Source organism: Periplaneta americana, chromosome 3 (genome assembly GCF_040183065.1).
Source record: "Periplaneta americana isolate PAMFEO1 chromosome 3, P.americana_PAMFEO1_priV1, whole genome shotgun sequence".
NCBI classification, from domain to species: domain Eukaryota; kingdom Metazoa; phylum Arthropoda; class Insecta; order Blattodea; family Blattidae; genus Periplaneta; species Periplaneta americana.
The window spans coordinates 52,023,988-52,041,690 of NC_091119.1; the positions used below are offsets into that span (position 1 = coordinate 52,023,988).

At 35.0% G+C, this 17,703-nt stretch overlaps 1 protein-coding gene across 1 annotated transcript in view; it reads right to left on the minus strand.

Annotated features, from left to right (window-relative positions):
- CtsK1 (C1 family peptidase 26-29-p) overlaps nt 1-17,703 on the minus strand; it is a 55,606-nt gene that overhangs the window by 15,006 nt on the left and 22,897 nt on the right. The window contains exon 8 of the mRNA XM_069820505.1: nt 5,405-5,505. Within this exon, the coding sequence (XP_069676606.1) occupies nt 5,405-5,505 (101 nt within the window). The remainder of the gene's footprint in view (nt 1-5,404; nt 5,506-17,703) is intronic.

Consider the following 17,703-nt stretch of genomic DNA (forward strand, 5'->3'; position numbering starts at 1 on the left):
TGTAAACTTGCTCAAGTACTGGAGGGTGTGCCTGTAGGTGAAACTGACGGTGTTTGTGTTTGTGACATTCCTCTTTTTAAATATGCACGTCTGACGTCCTGTGATGTGGAAAGATCGTTTTTACAGTATAAGTCGTCGTTCAGAGACAATCGGCATGCATTAATGATGGACAATTTGGAAATGACCTTTGTTGTTCACTGCAATTCTCGGCCAACTACTAGCACTCAAGTGTGGTTGGTGAGTACATGGTAACTTTTTTTTTTCCAAGCTAAGTAAGGTATTTTTGTCATATTAAAAAAAAATATATATTTTTTTTATTTTTAGCAAATATTTTTGTACTTTTTAGCACATAAAAAATAAATATATTTAAATTTGTTAGCATATAAAAATCCGCTCCCAAATGATCATTGTCTTCAACATAATCACTATAACCGTCAATGTGACCTCCAAAATTTTGATAAATCAATAACTAGCACTAACTACAAATACATGAAGACCAACAAATCTCTTTTCAAAAGTCATCCAACACTTACATTTTGAAGCTTATAATGAACCTTCCCAGACCTGAAGAATGGCATATTTCTACTTTGCACAGAATTCTTGATTTCCTTGAAAATTGTCGAAACTGTACACACACAAAACAATATATCTCAGCAGTCAAATCTGGTTCTTGAAAAAATTATGACCCAAGGGCAGGTCTTTCACTGCAAACCCAGCATTCTTCTTAGTCTCCACATATGATCCACATATCTTAATGTCGTCTATCATCTGACATCTTCTTCTGCCCCGAACTCTTCTCCTGTTCACCATTCCTTCCAGTGCATCCTTCAGTAGGCAGTTTCTTCTCACCTAGTGACCCAGCCAATTTCTTTTCCTCTTCCTGATCAGTTTCAGCATCATTCTTTCTTCACCCACTCTTTCTAACACAGCTTCGTTTGCACTCTTTTCTGTGTGATTCTTTCAAAAACTGTGCATGTAACACATTATCTCCATACCATATCCATTAATAACTTTACGTGTTTTTTTTTTGTTACAACAGGATCACTGCAACTGCTTGTACGAGGGGGATCCAGGAAATAACGACTGTTTTGTTGTAATAATTAAAAAAAATATATTTATTTGAAAAAACAAAGTCTGTTACATAACTGAAGCTTCCTTTACTTCTCTACATAATCACCACCTACATTTAAACATTTGTCTATCTGTTCACTAGCTTTAGAATTTCCGTGTTATACTCCTCTGCCGCCAGTTCATTAAGCCAGGTGTTCACTGTCTTCAACTCTTCATCACTTCCAAAACGCGTACCACCCAGAAAGTCTTTCAGCTTAGTGAAAAGGTGAAAATCGCTAGGAGCAAGGTCTGGACTATAGGGCAGATGATCAAAGATTTCTCAACCGAATTGATCCAGCAATTCTCGAGTTGAAGCAGCAGTATGCGGGCGGGCATTGTCGTGAAGAAGCACAACTCCTCTCGAAAGCATTCCTCGCCTCTTGTTTTGGATGGCTCGCCGTAGTTTTCGTAAAGTCTCACAATAACGATTTGCATTCATCGTAGTGCCTTTTGGCATGAAATCCAGCAAAAGAACACCTTTGCGATCCCAAAAGACAGTAGCCATGACTTTTTGTGTTGAGAGAGTCTGTTTGAATTTTCTCGGTTTCTTGGGTGATGAGGGATGATGCCACTGACGTGATTGGCGCTTGGTCTCTGGGGTGTTGTGAGACACCCAGGTCTCATCACCAGTCACAATTTGATCAAGAAAGGCGTCTCCATCTGTGATATATCGCATCAAGAATGTCAATGCTGAGGCCATTCTCTGAGTTTTGTGTTGGTCACTCAGTTGCCGTGGAACCCATCGTGCACAGATTTTGTGATAGCCAAGATGTTGCGACACAATTTCACCAAGCAAAGAACGAGAAATGTCAGGAAAGGCAATATGCAATTCGTCGAGTGATGTGCGCCTGTCTTGCAAGATTCTGTCGTTCACTTTAGTCTTCAGGTCTTCTGTGATGAGTGATGGGCGTCCGGGTCGAGTTTCATCGTGGACATTTGTTCGCCCATTGTTGAACATTTCGCACCATTTTCTCACATTTCTTTCATTCATTACAGTATCACCATCCACTTCTTTCAATTGCCGGTAAATTTCTGCAGGTTTCAATAGTCGGGCATTCAAAAATCGAATCACACTCCTCAGCTCACAGTCGGCGGGATTATCAATCACGTCGTTCATTTTGAAGTAACACAAAATGTACAATGGCGACTTGTTGCAACCAGTACTCACAACATTATGAGAACACATGTTAAGGAAGCCAGTTGACCTTCAAACAAGGAAGGGGAGTCAGCTGCGCGGCGGGTATGCGCGAACGGTCGTTATTTCCTGGATCCCCCTCGTACTTGGTTCATGAAGCATTATGAAGAAAGAATTTGAAACAAAATATTATATAATATATAAAGTATATTATTTGAAAAGTTGATTCACTTAAGTTACGAAAACCACAGTTAATCAGAACTGAAACAGATTCCAATATGACCAGCTGTCTGCTTAAGGAGAACAGGGAATGAAATGAGACTAAGTAAACAACGCCCCATCCAACAAAAGGAAGAAAGCACAATTGAAGACCTTCCTCGAGTTAAGGGTATAACAAACAAATCTATAATACACGTTTCAGGTGAAAAGAAAAACGTTTCAGGGGCATATTTTGTTAGCCCTATATTTACTAGCAGAATCGTTTGATTAATCAAGGATAAAAGTCAATTCAGCTATTTGATGCATTCATTTATTGTTGTTATAAATGAACGCTTCAAAATTACTTTTTCCACCGAAGTCACTTATTTCATTATTTTGATATTACACCCTTTTTCAAGGAAGGTCTTCAATTATAGATGTACAAAGGTTATGAAATATGTTGTTGTTTTCTAATGCCAGGCGTTTGACAAAGTCATTTGGCCTCTTGCACTCCAATATTTTTCAAATATATTGTCATGGTCAGCCATTGAAGCACAGATTTTGAGGTGTTCCCAATCCATTTCTTGATTTGAGTTGCACAATAGACAGTTAGGGGACTGATATATTCCAATTCTATGCAGGCACTTGTCCAAACAGTCATGGTCTGTTGCCAATCTAAATGCAGCTACAGACGATTTGCGTGGTAAATCGGGAATTAACTGTGGATTATGATGCAGAGAGTTCTATTTTTTCCCTTGAGATTGTGTTATCAAATTTTGTTTGTTGAAGTCTAAGTATGTAGATTTAATATATCTTTTCACAGAGTAATACGTAGATTTAGTAACAGGTCTGTAAGTAGCAGTGCTGCCCTTCTTTGCTAAAGCATCCGCATTCTCATTTCCCAGGATTCCACAATGGGAAGGTTATGAAATATGATTTGAACGTAACTCTGTCATTTTACACAATTTTCTTAGAAATAATAATAATAATAATAATAATAATAATAATAATAATAACAATAATAATAATAATGATAATAATAGTAATATTATTATTTGTTAAGGTCACAGGGCCTTCTCTTACATTCTACCAGGTTACAAAGTATACAAACAGTGAAATTTAACAAAAAGTTAAAGAACAGAATATTAAACATATTACAAAAACTAATAGCATAACAAAATCGACACTAAATAATATGAAAATACCATAATAGAAAAAGAAAGTAAAATACAGATCTAAAGATTGGAATATAATAAAAGCAACTCAGTTAGTACAAATAGTTAACAGGGAAAACGTAAGGAAGAATACAACAAATGGAAAGGAAGAATACAACAAAATACTATAAACTGTATATCGTAACTTTAATTCCCAAGTTCAATAAATGCAGTTTGAAATTTGTTGGTCTAAAGGACTTATCACGAATGGATTTTGTGTGCTGAAGTATCAAAAACATGTGTCTGCAACCGCCTGGTTAATGTTTCAGACACAGATTTAAATACAATTGGGTGGAATAGATTTCCATCACTCACTGTGTCTTGTATACAATCAGGCAAGACATGATCACTCTACATTGTTAACCATGTAACCAACATTCAAGTTATCTTACTCTAATCCTTGACCATTCAGGAATAGAGGAAGTGATATTGTTGATATTTTAACAAGGAAAGTTTCTGCTCATTCTATGTCAAAATCCACACTTTTTATATGTATACAGGGTGTTAAGAAAAAAGTATCCAATATTTTAAGAGGTGCTAGTATGCATCAAAACAAGAAAATAATGTCTAATAAACAACACACACTTTCTGAGATCTGAACACTTGTCCATAAGAGGTGCTCAATGTGACGTCCATTCATGGCAATGCATTCCTCTGCCCTTTGGCGTAAGGAATCACACACTCTTTGAAATTTGTTGTTAATAAGAAAGTCCTGATAACGAGTCCCAGTTAATCTCTGTGTAGCACGTATATGGCCCTATTAATCTATCATCAAAAACGCCTGCCCATAAATTGATTGAGAATCGGTGCTGATGCCTTGCTTCTCCAACTGAATTGCAATTTTCATCAGCCCACACATGCTGATTACGAAAATTCACAACACCATCTCTGCTTAACCCCCACTCATATCCGCAACCAAACCTTCGTTTTCAGTATTCCTTGCGACATATCAGTATTCCATGCCAGAAGTGTCAACTACGGTATGATTATCTGGTAGTCTGCTGCATTGTAGGGCAGAAAAATGCATTGCCATAAATGGACGTCACAATGAGCACCTCCTATTAAAAAGTGTTCAGATCTCAGAAAGTATGTGTTGTATGACCCATGTTTATTAGACATTATTTTCTTGTTGTGATCATCTCCTAAAATATACCCTGTATAAAATGTAAGTAAATTGTTCATTAATGAAAAGAATTCTGCTAATTATATGTCAAAATCCACACTTTTTATATGTATACAAAAATATAAATAATAGTTCATTAATGAAAGGTCATCAAAATCTGAACATACAGGAAAAATACAGAATTGAACATTAACTAAGAAAATACAATCTGCATCATATGTTCCTCTATTTATAGCTGTACTCCATCTATTGATCAGAAAGTTTAGTTCCAAAGAATGTTAACCGCAAATTAATACATTTTAAGAAACAGCTACATCACACATGCATTGTTAGTAATAAAAGCAGTTGATGTTTTTGGAATGTGATGTAACAAATTGCAGTTTGGACTCTGCATACTTAAGCGCATGTTTTTTTTTCTGCCTGATAATAGGCTCGAAAGTGTGAATAATTTTAATTCATGCTTTCGCCTGGTTGTATGTACAGTTCACAGTGTGTGTTTTAATTCTCTAAAGTGGTTTGTATTATTGTTAGGGTCAGCGTTATTTTATTTACATTAAATTTAGATACATAATTTCAGAGACTGAACTTGGACGCTATTAACCAAGACAGTTACAACAGACTTACCTGTTGTGACAATCGCACCAAATGTCCATACTTTAAGAAATAAGCTCCTTCGATGGTGCCAGTAGTCCCAAAACTCCAACAAGAGCCGCAAACAGACTGATCTGAACATAGAAAAGACAATACTATTAACAATTTTGTCAAGCAAGCAATAAGCAATTAGTGTCACATTGTCAAATTACAATTATTATCAACATTTGATCGATATAAACAGTGAATGTTTTGTGGTTGTTCTCAATAGCACAGAGTTCACCAGTAGGAAAAAATTCTAAATAGGACTCCCACCAGATGAAGTAGAGCCATTGACCCCATGTAGTAAATGTATTGCATATATAGATCTCACAAGCAGGGAATACCGACAGAAGGAATGCGAATGAAACAATGTGATAAGAAAGAGAGGGTGACAGGAAAGGTCACGAGATAGCTTGAATGATGTTCAAGAGTACAGTCGGAAGAGAAATGAGATTGATAGAATCAGTCTTGCGCTGTGATAGTTACATTACGACTTTAGTTTGTTCCATTGCATGTGAATACATGTATTGTGTCGCACAGTATTATTATTTCATTCGTAAACATATGTTGCGTGTTTAATTAGCTTCGAATTTTTCTCCCGCTACGTTCTTTATTTCCACAGCGATGTCCTCATCTGTTCATCTTCTTCCTTCGGCCCTCACCTCTAGCCCCCTCGGAGTGCCTATATACACACGTCAAAACAGACAGCAATGCCACCATTGCTTTTTCAGTAATCGTTCCTTGCGTGAGCTACTGAAGATTCCTTTGTCCATAAATAAAGATGAATTCACGCAAAATTCTATACCCAGACTTGCCATTACTTCATTTTCAACTATTGATAACAGATGGTGACGATGATAATTGGAAAGATCTCTGATGGAAAAGAGTGGAAATAATATACTGACTCTTATTTTTTTTTTATTTTACTAGGTTATTTTACGACGCTTTATCAACATCTCAGGTTATTTAGCGTCTGAATGAGATGAAGGTGATAATGCCAGTGAAATGAGTCCAGGGTTCACACCGAAAGTTACCCAGCATTTGCTCATATAGGGTTGAGGGAAAACGCCGAAAAAAACCTCAATCAGGTAACTTGCCCCAACCGGGAATCAAACCCAGGTCACCTGGTTTCGCGGCTAGATGCGCTAACCGTTACTCCACAGGTGTGGACCATTGACTCTTAATGTCTCTTCTTCAGAGCAATTAGTGTAATCGTAGTGACCCTGCCCATGTATACAGGGTGAACCATAAGTAATGTCATTAATTCTTGTGGATGATTCCTTTAGTTAAAGGGCAACAAAAAAGTCAAATACCATTTTGTAGTATTTTGAATAGCTTTACAGAAAAATGTGCATTTTAAAATACATGATTACGAGATCATCCAACACTGTGTAATCAGCAGAAAGTGCACATAAGGCTGTGTTGCTCTAAACAACCCCTTCACCTGGCTTGTTATGAACGGGAAGTTGAAAGTCATTGCCACATTTGTTTTTAATCTCTCAAGAAAAAATAGAATACAGATGATATTCCATTCAATTTTTGTGTTTAATCTGTGTTAGACAGTGGAGAATGAATACTGCTCATTTCACGTTAAATGAAATCTTGGAAAATTTAAAAGAAACTCTACAACCTAATTTTAATTAAACGTTCAGAAAATGTAGACATTAAGATACACTTATTTCAAAATAAATTTACAACATTAAGACATATTTCTACTCTCCCATTTCAATTGAATATTCTAGAGAATGTAAACAATAATGATGCTTATGTCACATCATAAAAAGAAAATTTTAAAATATTTAAAACTCTAAAGGAAAAAATAAAAATACGATATGCTTATTTTACGTTAAACGAACTAAATTAAAAATTTTATTTTTAAACTCTTCGATTTAATTTTAATTAAATATTTGGTAAACACAGACAATAAGAAAAGCTTATCTTACATTTTACAAATCTAATTTGTGATTAAAAAAATCTCCGTTTGTCGTACTACAAGCATTTTCTTCAGCCAATTCATAATCATATTTATTATCATCATACGGCTTTCAGGTAGTGGTTTCCCTCACATTTCTGCATACGGTCCACCACTACCCTTGATTACATTCAATCACATATCCTAATATATTTCTCCTATCATCTATATCTCCCCATATCTTCCAATTACCTAAAGTTAAACCCTATTCCTGTCTATTTCTTCCTCCATACTTTCTGATGTATAGTATTTTCAACTCTTTACCTTCTTTATCTCTCCTCAATCCCATTCCCGAATACTATGCAATCCTGTCTACCTTTCTCTTACATACAAACATTCTTGTCTACATCTACTCATCCATCTTCACTACTATCATTGTCATCTTTCATTACTGATATCCCTAATTTTCTGTTTATCTTAAAAACCTTTTTATCTCTGACTAGTATTCACTAATTTTTTTCCTTTCTCATCTACATTACTGTATTATTTGTCTCATTTATTGTTCTAATGTTCATAATACATCCTTGCTATTACTTGTTCAATTCACTTATCACTAGGGCTAGGATTTTGATGAAACTGCATTTTTTTCCAGAAACATAGCTGCTTTAGTATTTATATGTTATGTGATAAACTGAGTGTTTTAAGACATTTGTCAGGGCTTTTTTTGCATTTTTTGCCTGTTTCAACTCATAAGAGCATCTTTTGTTTTATTCGGTCATTTTTTAGGCATTTTCATTTAATTTTGGTCATAAATCCTCATTATTAATGTAAATTAATGTTTATTTCCTTTGATATTTTCTTTACATATTTTGTCCATTAATACCCATTATTTTGTATAATATTTTAATCGTTTTTCCACACAAATATTGCCAAATATTGCCCCAACCACCCCTTCAATATAGACTCCTCTATACCTGCTAATTCCGGATAAGACTGGCCTTGTGGTAGACTACATGGAAACTAAAAGTAAAGTAAATCCATGGTGCTACAGCCCATGAAGGGCCAAGACCGACCAGCCGGCTGCTGACCTCACGTCCACATGCTGATGCAGAGGTGAACTATCATACATGGGAACTACACCAGGTAAAATAATTAATTGAAGTGTACTACTTAGAAAAAATTATGTAAAATTTAATTTAATTGTTAGTCTAAATATTAAGCAGTACAAAACCTCTTTTCCTACAAAGCCAATTATGTAAGATCAATTTTAGGGCATTTTTAAGGGCATTTTTGAAAGATATTTTTTCATTATTTATAGGTCATCAAAATCCTAGCCCTACTTATCACTTTTTCACTTTATTGGATAACTTTTAAGGTTCACTCTCACTAGTTATCTCCCACTTCAATTTTTAAAGTAGTAACTGGTAAATTTACATACAAGAAATCAATTTCCCTTAAAAGCAATTGTGTGTGTGTTACATTTACATTTCTCGTCTCATCCATGTCTCGCATTACGCGAGCTGCATCTCTCCAGCAGGCAATAACCTTTACAGGGTTGTCAGAGTGCATCAAGTTTTAAAATCCCTTTGCAGAGCAGAAAGTTACATTTACTGGGATCAGATTTCTGCACATATAAAGGACAAAACTAAAATTCTATCAATCATAATTTTTTAATGGGAAAGAAGTAAAAACAAGCAAATTATATTAAACTTTTTTTTTAAATATCTCAAAGAATAACCCCTTGACACTGTATAGTAGTACGAGATATAAAAACTAAAAACGTGTATTGGTTAAGGAGAGACCAGCTGAGAAAAACCAATGAATTGGTTGGTAAATGCATTGCAAACAAATTTTAATTGAAAAAGAAAATTTGAGTTGCTATTTGCTCCGTAAGTCTGAAACATAAAGTAAATAGGTGGACTTGTGAATATGTTACTGTGTACAAATAGTTTTGCCTCTCCATTAAACTAATTAAATGACATATAAGAAGGCAATGTTACTAAAATTCAGCTTCCTAATATTGTGATAGCAACAAAATGTTATTGTATGGACTTTGTATACTGTAGACCAGTTGAAAAATGAAAATAGTGCAGGTTGTCGTAGCAAAAATTGGAAAAATAAGTCAAAAGAGTAATAAAAGAAAATGAGTCTACAAGAGTCAATTTTCAGCTAACACAGCACAACAGCACAAGTCAAAATTCAGTAAACACAGTGTATGTGTAAGAGCGGAAGAAAAGAAAATGACTGAATGCCCAGTCAAGGTTGCCAGCTCAGTAAAGTTAAAATATCGTACCAATCTTTAAAAATATTGTCATGGATGAATATAATAAGATGTGAAAGTTACTGACTTTCCCGTTTCACAAACACTAGAGGCACTAACGTAGAAATTGATGTTGGTGCCACCTGTTTTTGTCTGGGTAACTATAGTCGCGACACTGTTATTCCCGGCGTGACTCCTCCTCTTTGCTTACGTCTTAGGAAGTCAAGGCTCTATAAAGTCTAGGTAGGTAGTATCGTTCGCCATTTTTGTTCTTTCGTTTCCGAGTTACCAGACGAGGGATGTATTTGTCACACCGTTAAACATTATCATGTCATAGCTCCTTTGATAATAAATCAAACGCACTGTAATTCAGCAAATAATTGAGCGGCAAATAACGTCAATGCCAACGAAAGAGCCAAAATGGCGGGCGATTATATATTAAGTATTTATCCAGCATTAGGAAATGCTTTACATCTTCATCAGCAAATCACAAGACGCACATGTTTAAATGTAGCCGACCTGCAACGTGATTGGCTACTGGAAATTAGAGCAACGGGACTATAATTACTCCTTGCATACAGCAGCACACGAAGTGGTGGAAGGAATAACTAATTACTTCACACATCTAGCAGTGCACCAAGGGCGGAAAGTACAAAATACGTGCATAAAACATCCACCCCACTCTTTTGAAACCACTAAATTTAAAATAAACAAAATTTTTATTTCTCCCATCTTCCACTGAAAAATTCACAGTGAAGCCAACAGCAAGATGAGACACTATTTTACACCACCTTCTAATACAACTTATTAAAATGCAACCAAAAAGGGACAGAATAGAAAACAAAAAGTTATTCTTTGGGTATTTAGTGTACAGTGCATTGGAAAAGTCTGAAAAAACTAGTTAGACAATTTAAATTATTATATTACTATCTACTATTCTACAATATATTCAATAACCTATTTAAACAAGGTCCATAAATGTCACTGTTTAACATACACTGCATACACACACATATGTACCACTTACATCCAGATGCAGAATATTTTCCTCAATTTTTTTTGCAAGTTTCTGGCTTCCATCTTGTCTTCCCATCTAATTGTCTAGCCCTAAATAGAGATGGGTAAAAAAAAGCTGGAACAGTTTTTTTTAAACTGTTACAAAATTGAAACTGTTCCAAATGGTGTTACACTATTCCAGTGATCACTTCAATGTTCCAAATGGTTCCAAGACATAAACAGTTCAATTTCTAAACAGTTTTCTTCTTCTTGTCTACAAAGGCCACGTGTAGCGCTATCAATGACCTCCAGTCGAAAGAGGTATAATATTATCCATGTTCCACATGGCCTTCGTGCAACAGAGCACAATTTAATTGTACAAGTCAAATTTCCTAATAAATCTGATATTAATTATTAGCTGTTTATTGATGGAGAATATGTTGACGGTGCCCTAACATAGTGTTAATTATTAATAGACCGGCTAATCTCATCGTTGTTAAACTCTCCTAGGGTTATAAGCATAATTTTTACTAAAATCGATTCATTTTGAATTGTAGTTTTCACTGTACCCTTAACAGTAACCTACGAAACATGACTTTCGTTGTCATAATACACTGAACAGCTGATTTAAAGACGATTCAAGGGCTTTGAAACATGTTCCCGTAGCAGATGAGAGGTTGAAACAGTTGGAACAGTTGGTACTGATGTTGTACACATATTCTTATGAAATTGTTTCTTTGAAACTGTTATTTTGGAATAGCTTCGTTCATGAAACAGTTACAGTCGAAACTGTTTCTTAAAAAGAACAGTTTATCCCATCTCTAGCCCTAATGGATAAGTGGAGATCTCTGGAGGATTTACCCATCATGTAGTTCCAAAAGTTCACCACCTACGACACCAGGTGATGGTTTTGTTACTTTGGTTGGGCGAAAGTAGATGGTGTTGACTGCAGTTTCGCATCCTATTATATTCATCCAGGATATAGTATTTTACTTATTTTTATGAAAAAAATCCCACCCCCACGCTGGTTTAAATTATAGAAGCGTGCTGCGGGATTTTAAATTACTGCTATGTAGTTAAAGTTAGAATTTATGAAAAAGACGACAACAATTGACTCCTTAAGTCTGACGTCAGAGGCTGCTGTTGCCATGGTGATCGTCATCTTGCTTTCTAAACAACTCTTAAGTCGTGTATTATGTTATAAGTTGACAGCAAGTTTATGGTGTTAAAGTAAAGTAGAAAAATAGTTTAAGTAGCTTAAATGCAAGTTTTGTTAATTTTTGTGTGTGTGTCTGTATATTCAAAGCACACGAGGTCTAGTTGTTTCATTATATTGGTACAAAGTGATGTTATGTGTTTCTACTTCTACAAGCACTACAACAGTGACAAAAATTCTTACAAGCTTTTCTCATTTCCTAAAGAAAAGAATCAAGCTATGAAATGGATAACTGCTATCAAGTTAGTATAAAGGACATACCTTCATACACAAATCTTTGATGGGCGATCATAAGAGTACAAGTCAAAAAAAACCTTATTTCACAGGAGAGCAAAAAAACTGTTTAACATCGTACATGATTTTGAAGATTTATTTTATACTGTTATGTGCATCAGAGAATGCGGCGTTCTACAGCAGGTTTTGACTTGTACTCTTTTTACCAGACATAGATATCGAGCTGATGATGACAAAAGTGTACATATCTCAATTTTGCCACAAATTGACTTGTACTTTTATGATCGCCCATCAAAGATATATCAAAGTTATAATTAAGAAAATTTATGGCAATGCTTCCATTGTACATGATTGCAGAGAGCTGATAGACAACCTTCAAAATACTGCCTAGTTTGCAGTTGTAGGTAACTTTAAAAATGTCATTAAAGAAAACTGTCCCTCACTATGCCTCAGGAATTTAAGAAAACGTATAGACTGTCCCACTCCAGAATCTAACACGAAGAAACAGAAAAACATTAGTAAGTCTATAGCCTAGCTCTGTATTTCTAATAAAAGAGAACATTCCCTAACCAAAAGTCCTGTACATTGACTAACGGTACAATACATAGTTAGCTTCTTAAATTAAATTCTCAAATTTTATTACAATTTAGTCTCTTGTGAGAATGCAGCAGAAGGAGAAAATTATGTTGCTGAGTAATTGGAAGTATTCATAGACAGAGAAACATCTAATGTACTGCTTGCAACATCAGCAGCATTGGAAGGTGAAAATTATTTTTTAAAACATTAAATAGAAAAATTGAAGACTACAGTGACAATGATGAAAGAAAAGTTGTTTTTCAGATCAATAGGAGACAATGATAAATTAACACTTTTGTATTATGGATTACCAAATAAGGAAGTTTTTAAACTTGTGTACAGTTTTGTGAAACATATGAAATACTGGTAGGCCTATCTTACTACAGTGGGTAGAATGTTGATTATGTTTCGAAAGAAGATCAACTCTTCATGACATTAAGCTAAGATAGAATGGTCTTCGTGAAAACCTTGCAGTTATGTTTGATGCGAGAACTACCACCGTCTCTAACATAATAATGACTAAGGAGCAGATTCCTATGTAATTAAATATTTTTCTTGCGTGTGATAAAACATAATTAACAAAGTTAAAAATTCCGAATGTCAAGTTTCAAGTTTAAAAACCGAATTTTATTTCACATAAAAACACATTTTCACAAAAAATTTATGTGAATATATATTTTCAGGAAATCTATTATAAACACATAAATCTTGGAGTTTTTTTACTTAAATAATTTTTTACAAGAACTTTGAAATATTTAAAAACTAAATCAATTATATCACTCACAAAGACGTTATCTTTTTAAGAATTCTTGGTTGCTTCGTGTTTCAATGGGCTTGTGGTGTATAGGTCGCGCCAGGGATTTTGGCAGATGGATTTTCTTAATGTGAACTGGAGAGCGAGTTCCTCACCGCTGCAAGATCGGCTGTTATCTCTGTCGCAGTGGAATGGGTAGGACATAAGAGTAAACATGCACGCCCGAGTATTTGTGCACTCTGGACAGTCACCTCCAAAAACTAAACAAATATTACAGTAGTCTATATGTGTCTTTGGTATTCCCAAGAAACTTGTTCGATTAATTAAAATGTGTCTCAATGAAACTTACAGCAGAGTCCGTATAGGCCAGTTTCTATCTGATGCTTTTCCAATTCACTGCGGGCTAAAGCAAGGAGATGCACTATCACCTTTACTTTTTAACTTCGCTCTAGAATATGCCATTAGGAAAGTTCAGGATAACAGAGAGGGTTTGGAATTGAACGGGTTACATCAGCTTTTTGTCTATGCGGATGACGTGAATATGTTAGGAAAAACTCCACAAACGATTAGGGAAAACACGGAAATTTTACTTGAAGCAAATAAAGCGATAGGTTTGGTAGTAAATCCCGAAAAGACAAAGTATATGATTATGTCTCATTACCAGAATATTGTACAAAATGGAAATATAATCTGTTATATATATATATGGAAATATATATGTATATGGAAATATGTTAATCCTTAGTCAATAAATAAGACTGAGTTTTACGAAATACGAACATTAAGGGATGGAAAATAGGAGGCAGTAATGATCAAAATAATTATACCAATTTATTTTTTTTACCAGATTCACTAATCTCTCAGAATTGTTTCTAAAATGTATAAGGAAAGTAAAAAAATTCAATTTCATGTAGGCTACTCCCTTGAAATAACTTCTTTTTTTTTTTTTTACTTCCGAGCAGAGAGGAGAGAGAAAGAAGTCGACGATTGTAAAAATTCACTAAACTATATTTAACTAGAGACGTAAAATTTAAAATGAAGGTTACTCTCTACAATATTGGTTAAACATTCTTAATAATAATAATCCGTGGCGCTACAGCCCACGAAGGGCCTAGACCGACCAACCGGCTGCTGGCCTCACGCCCACATGCCGAAGCAGAGGTGGATGATCATCCAACCAGAATGGAGGTATCGTGTGGTTAGTACGATGATCCCCTCAGCCGATATAGCTGGTATTTGCAACTGGATTTCGCTACCTATCGTAGCTCCCCAAGTGCATCACGATGCTGGGTAGGCACCGGTCCCATACACTGGCCGAAATTTCATGAGAAAATTTCTTCCCCCATGAGGACTCGAACCAGTGCGCATTCCGTAACGCAAGTCCTAGGTGGGATGCCTTAGACCGCGACGCCACGGCGCAGGACAGTAAACATTCTTAGATTTTTTTTTAAATACCATATCCTAAGGTACTGAGAAATCTCATGTCATCCGATCTCGATGAAAGTCGATATCTGGGGATCTTTGCGATCACAGAATACAAATAAGGTATTATTTAGTCCGACTTTGTCCCTAAAGTGGTGGAGTGGGACAAAAATGGGTGAAAAATTAAATTAGATATCTTAGGGGTTTTCGAGACTAAAATTATGAATAATACAATTTGTGCGAATTCAATATGGCAGTTTCAGTACTATGAATTATATTAAAAAAAATTAAACATCGGATATCATACAGGTAACACATGTACAGTATTTAAGGGGGTATGTAACACCTTTTGATAGTAGGCCTATATATGTAGTAAAATCCAAAGTGTAATTTCTACATATTCTGAATGAATGTTGTGCTGGAATTTAGTATAGTCATCAGCCGATACCTCTAGATTAATAAACAACTTTTTAGAATCCATAAAATACAGTATTTATTGTAAATGGTAATTATATTTTTCAATTGGTGCAATTTGTGCAGGGAAAATTGGTTTCTCCGATATTTTGCACGATTTCAAATATTTTAAAATGCTTTCTTCTCTGTTCTATTCACAATGTGCTGTGAAGAAATTATTGCCCTTGTAATATCCATTACAATCCTATTTATTATACTCTTATATAAATCTAACTTCCGCAGCATGCAATTTTACCCAATTAACCAAATTACATTTTGATTATTAAGAAGAATCGTAATTTTATTAACTTGAATTGTCGCACCACCAGTAAACGATCCCTAGATTATTACTGGAGAAATCTTGTATATTGATCTGGTAAGGGTAGGATTATATATATATATATATATATATATATGCGCAATGCAATGCTTTTTCCTTTTAATTAAGAATTAATTTAATTTGGAAAATGTAGGAGACGTATTGTAAAATCATTGCGAACGGAAGTCATTTACATTTATTAAAGGTATTCTTTGAGTAGGACTGTACTGTGGTGTGTTTCATAATAAGGATAATTGATATGAGCTGCTGTTATGAAAATATGAACGACTCAGAATGTTATCGCATCTCATTCTCGCAGCTTACACAAACAATATTGGCTCGCCTACTGGAAATGTCATCGAGGTCATCTGCCAAAATCTGTGCCTCCGACTATATCCGTGATCCATTTTTGTAATAGTAGTATCGCCTCAAGTTCTGAGAACTGCTAGGTAGCATATCAGTGTCATTATATGAGAATAAATTAACATGGACAAGAGGGAGTTTATTGTTGCTGAAGATGATTTCATTCCGCGCTTTGTTTGTGAAACACAACGGATAAGAGCTCAGGTATAAACATTATTTAATTTAAACAAATCTCTCGCCTCTCGTTCATGCCTATGAAGTGAGGAAATACATCTTGTTGTGATTCCCCGCTATCGGACCATAAGCATAAGCTGCATAGTGTAGACGTGGTGGCGTCGCTATAGGAAGCTTTCCTCCGACATTGTCAGTCAGTAGCTAGAAACATTTTTTACGTTAAGACGTATGTATATTAGCCTCTTAAGGTGACTAAAATCAAATCGAGTTTAAGATCGCGTTTACAGCAATATGTAGATGAATTTAAAAACATTTTTACTACCAATGGAAAGTGTTATTTTTCCAACCGTGTGGTAAATCAGTAAATGCAGATCAGAGCTCTCAGGTAACCCAACATTTGTCTGGAAACAAGCACATTGTCGCTGCTTTACGTGTGCATTCACGGTAAAACAGTGGATATAAAAAATGTGTAAAGTTGCTCAAGTATTGGAGGGTGAGCCTGTAGGTGAAATTGACGATGTAGGTGTTTATGATATTCCTCTCTTTAAATATGCACGTCTGACGTCCTGTGATGTGGAAAGATCGTTTTCACAGTATAAGTTGTCGTTCAGACATAATGGGCATGCATTTGTGATGGAGAATTTGGAGATGACCTTTGTTGTTCACTGCAATTCTCGGACAACTACTAGCAACTGATACTCAAGTGTGATTGGTGAGTACCTAGTAACATTTTTTTTTTCAAGCTAAGTAAGGTATTTTTGTCATATTTAAAAAAATATATATATATATATATTTTTTTTCTTTTAGCAAATATTTTCGTACTTTTTAGCACATAAAAAATAAATATATTTACATTTTTAGCACATAAAAATCCGCTCCCTAATAATAACATGATTGCATGTTCTACATGAATTTGTATATGAGGGTCTTATGGCAAGTGTTTTTTAAAATTTAGACTTCTCTTCCAAATTTTACATCACGTACAGTAATAATTTATGTCGTAAGTTCTGGGCACTTTGAAAAATTTGTTGTTGTTGTTTTCTAATGCCAGGCGTTTGACAATAGTCATTTGACCTCTTGCACTCCAATACTTTTCAAAGATATTATCATGGCCAGCCAATGAAGCACAGATTTTCAGGTGTTCCGAATCCATTTCTTGGTTTGAGTTGCACAATGGGCAGTTGGGGGACTTACATATTCCAATTCTATGCAGGTGTTTGGCCAAACAGTCATGGCCTGTTGCCAATCTAAATGCAGCTACAGACGATTTGTGTGGTAAATCGGGAATTAACTGTGGATTATGATGCAGAGAGTTCCATTTTTTCCCTTGAGATTGTGTTATCAAATTTTGTTTGTTGAAGTCTAAGTATGTAGATTTAATAAATCTTTTCACAGACTAATACGTAGATTTAGTAACAGGTCTGTAAGTAGCAGTGCTGCCCTTCTTTGCTAAAACATCCGCATTCTCGTTTCCCAGGATTCCACAATGGGATGGTATCCATTGGAATACAATTCTTTTATTAAGTGATATTAATTGAGAGAGCATTTTAGTTATTTCTGTTGTTTGAGATGAAGGTGTGTGTTTAGAGACTATTGATAGAATAGCTGCTT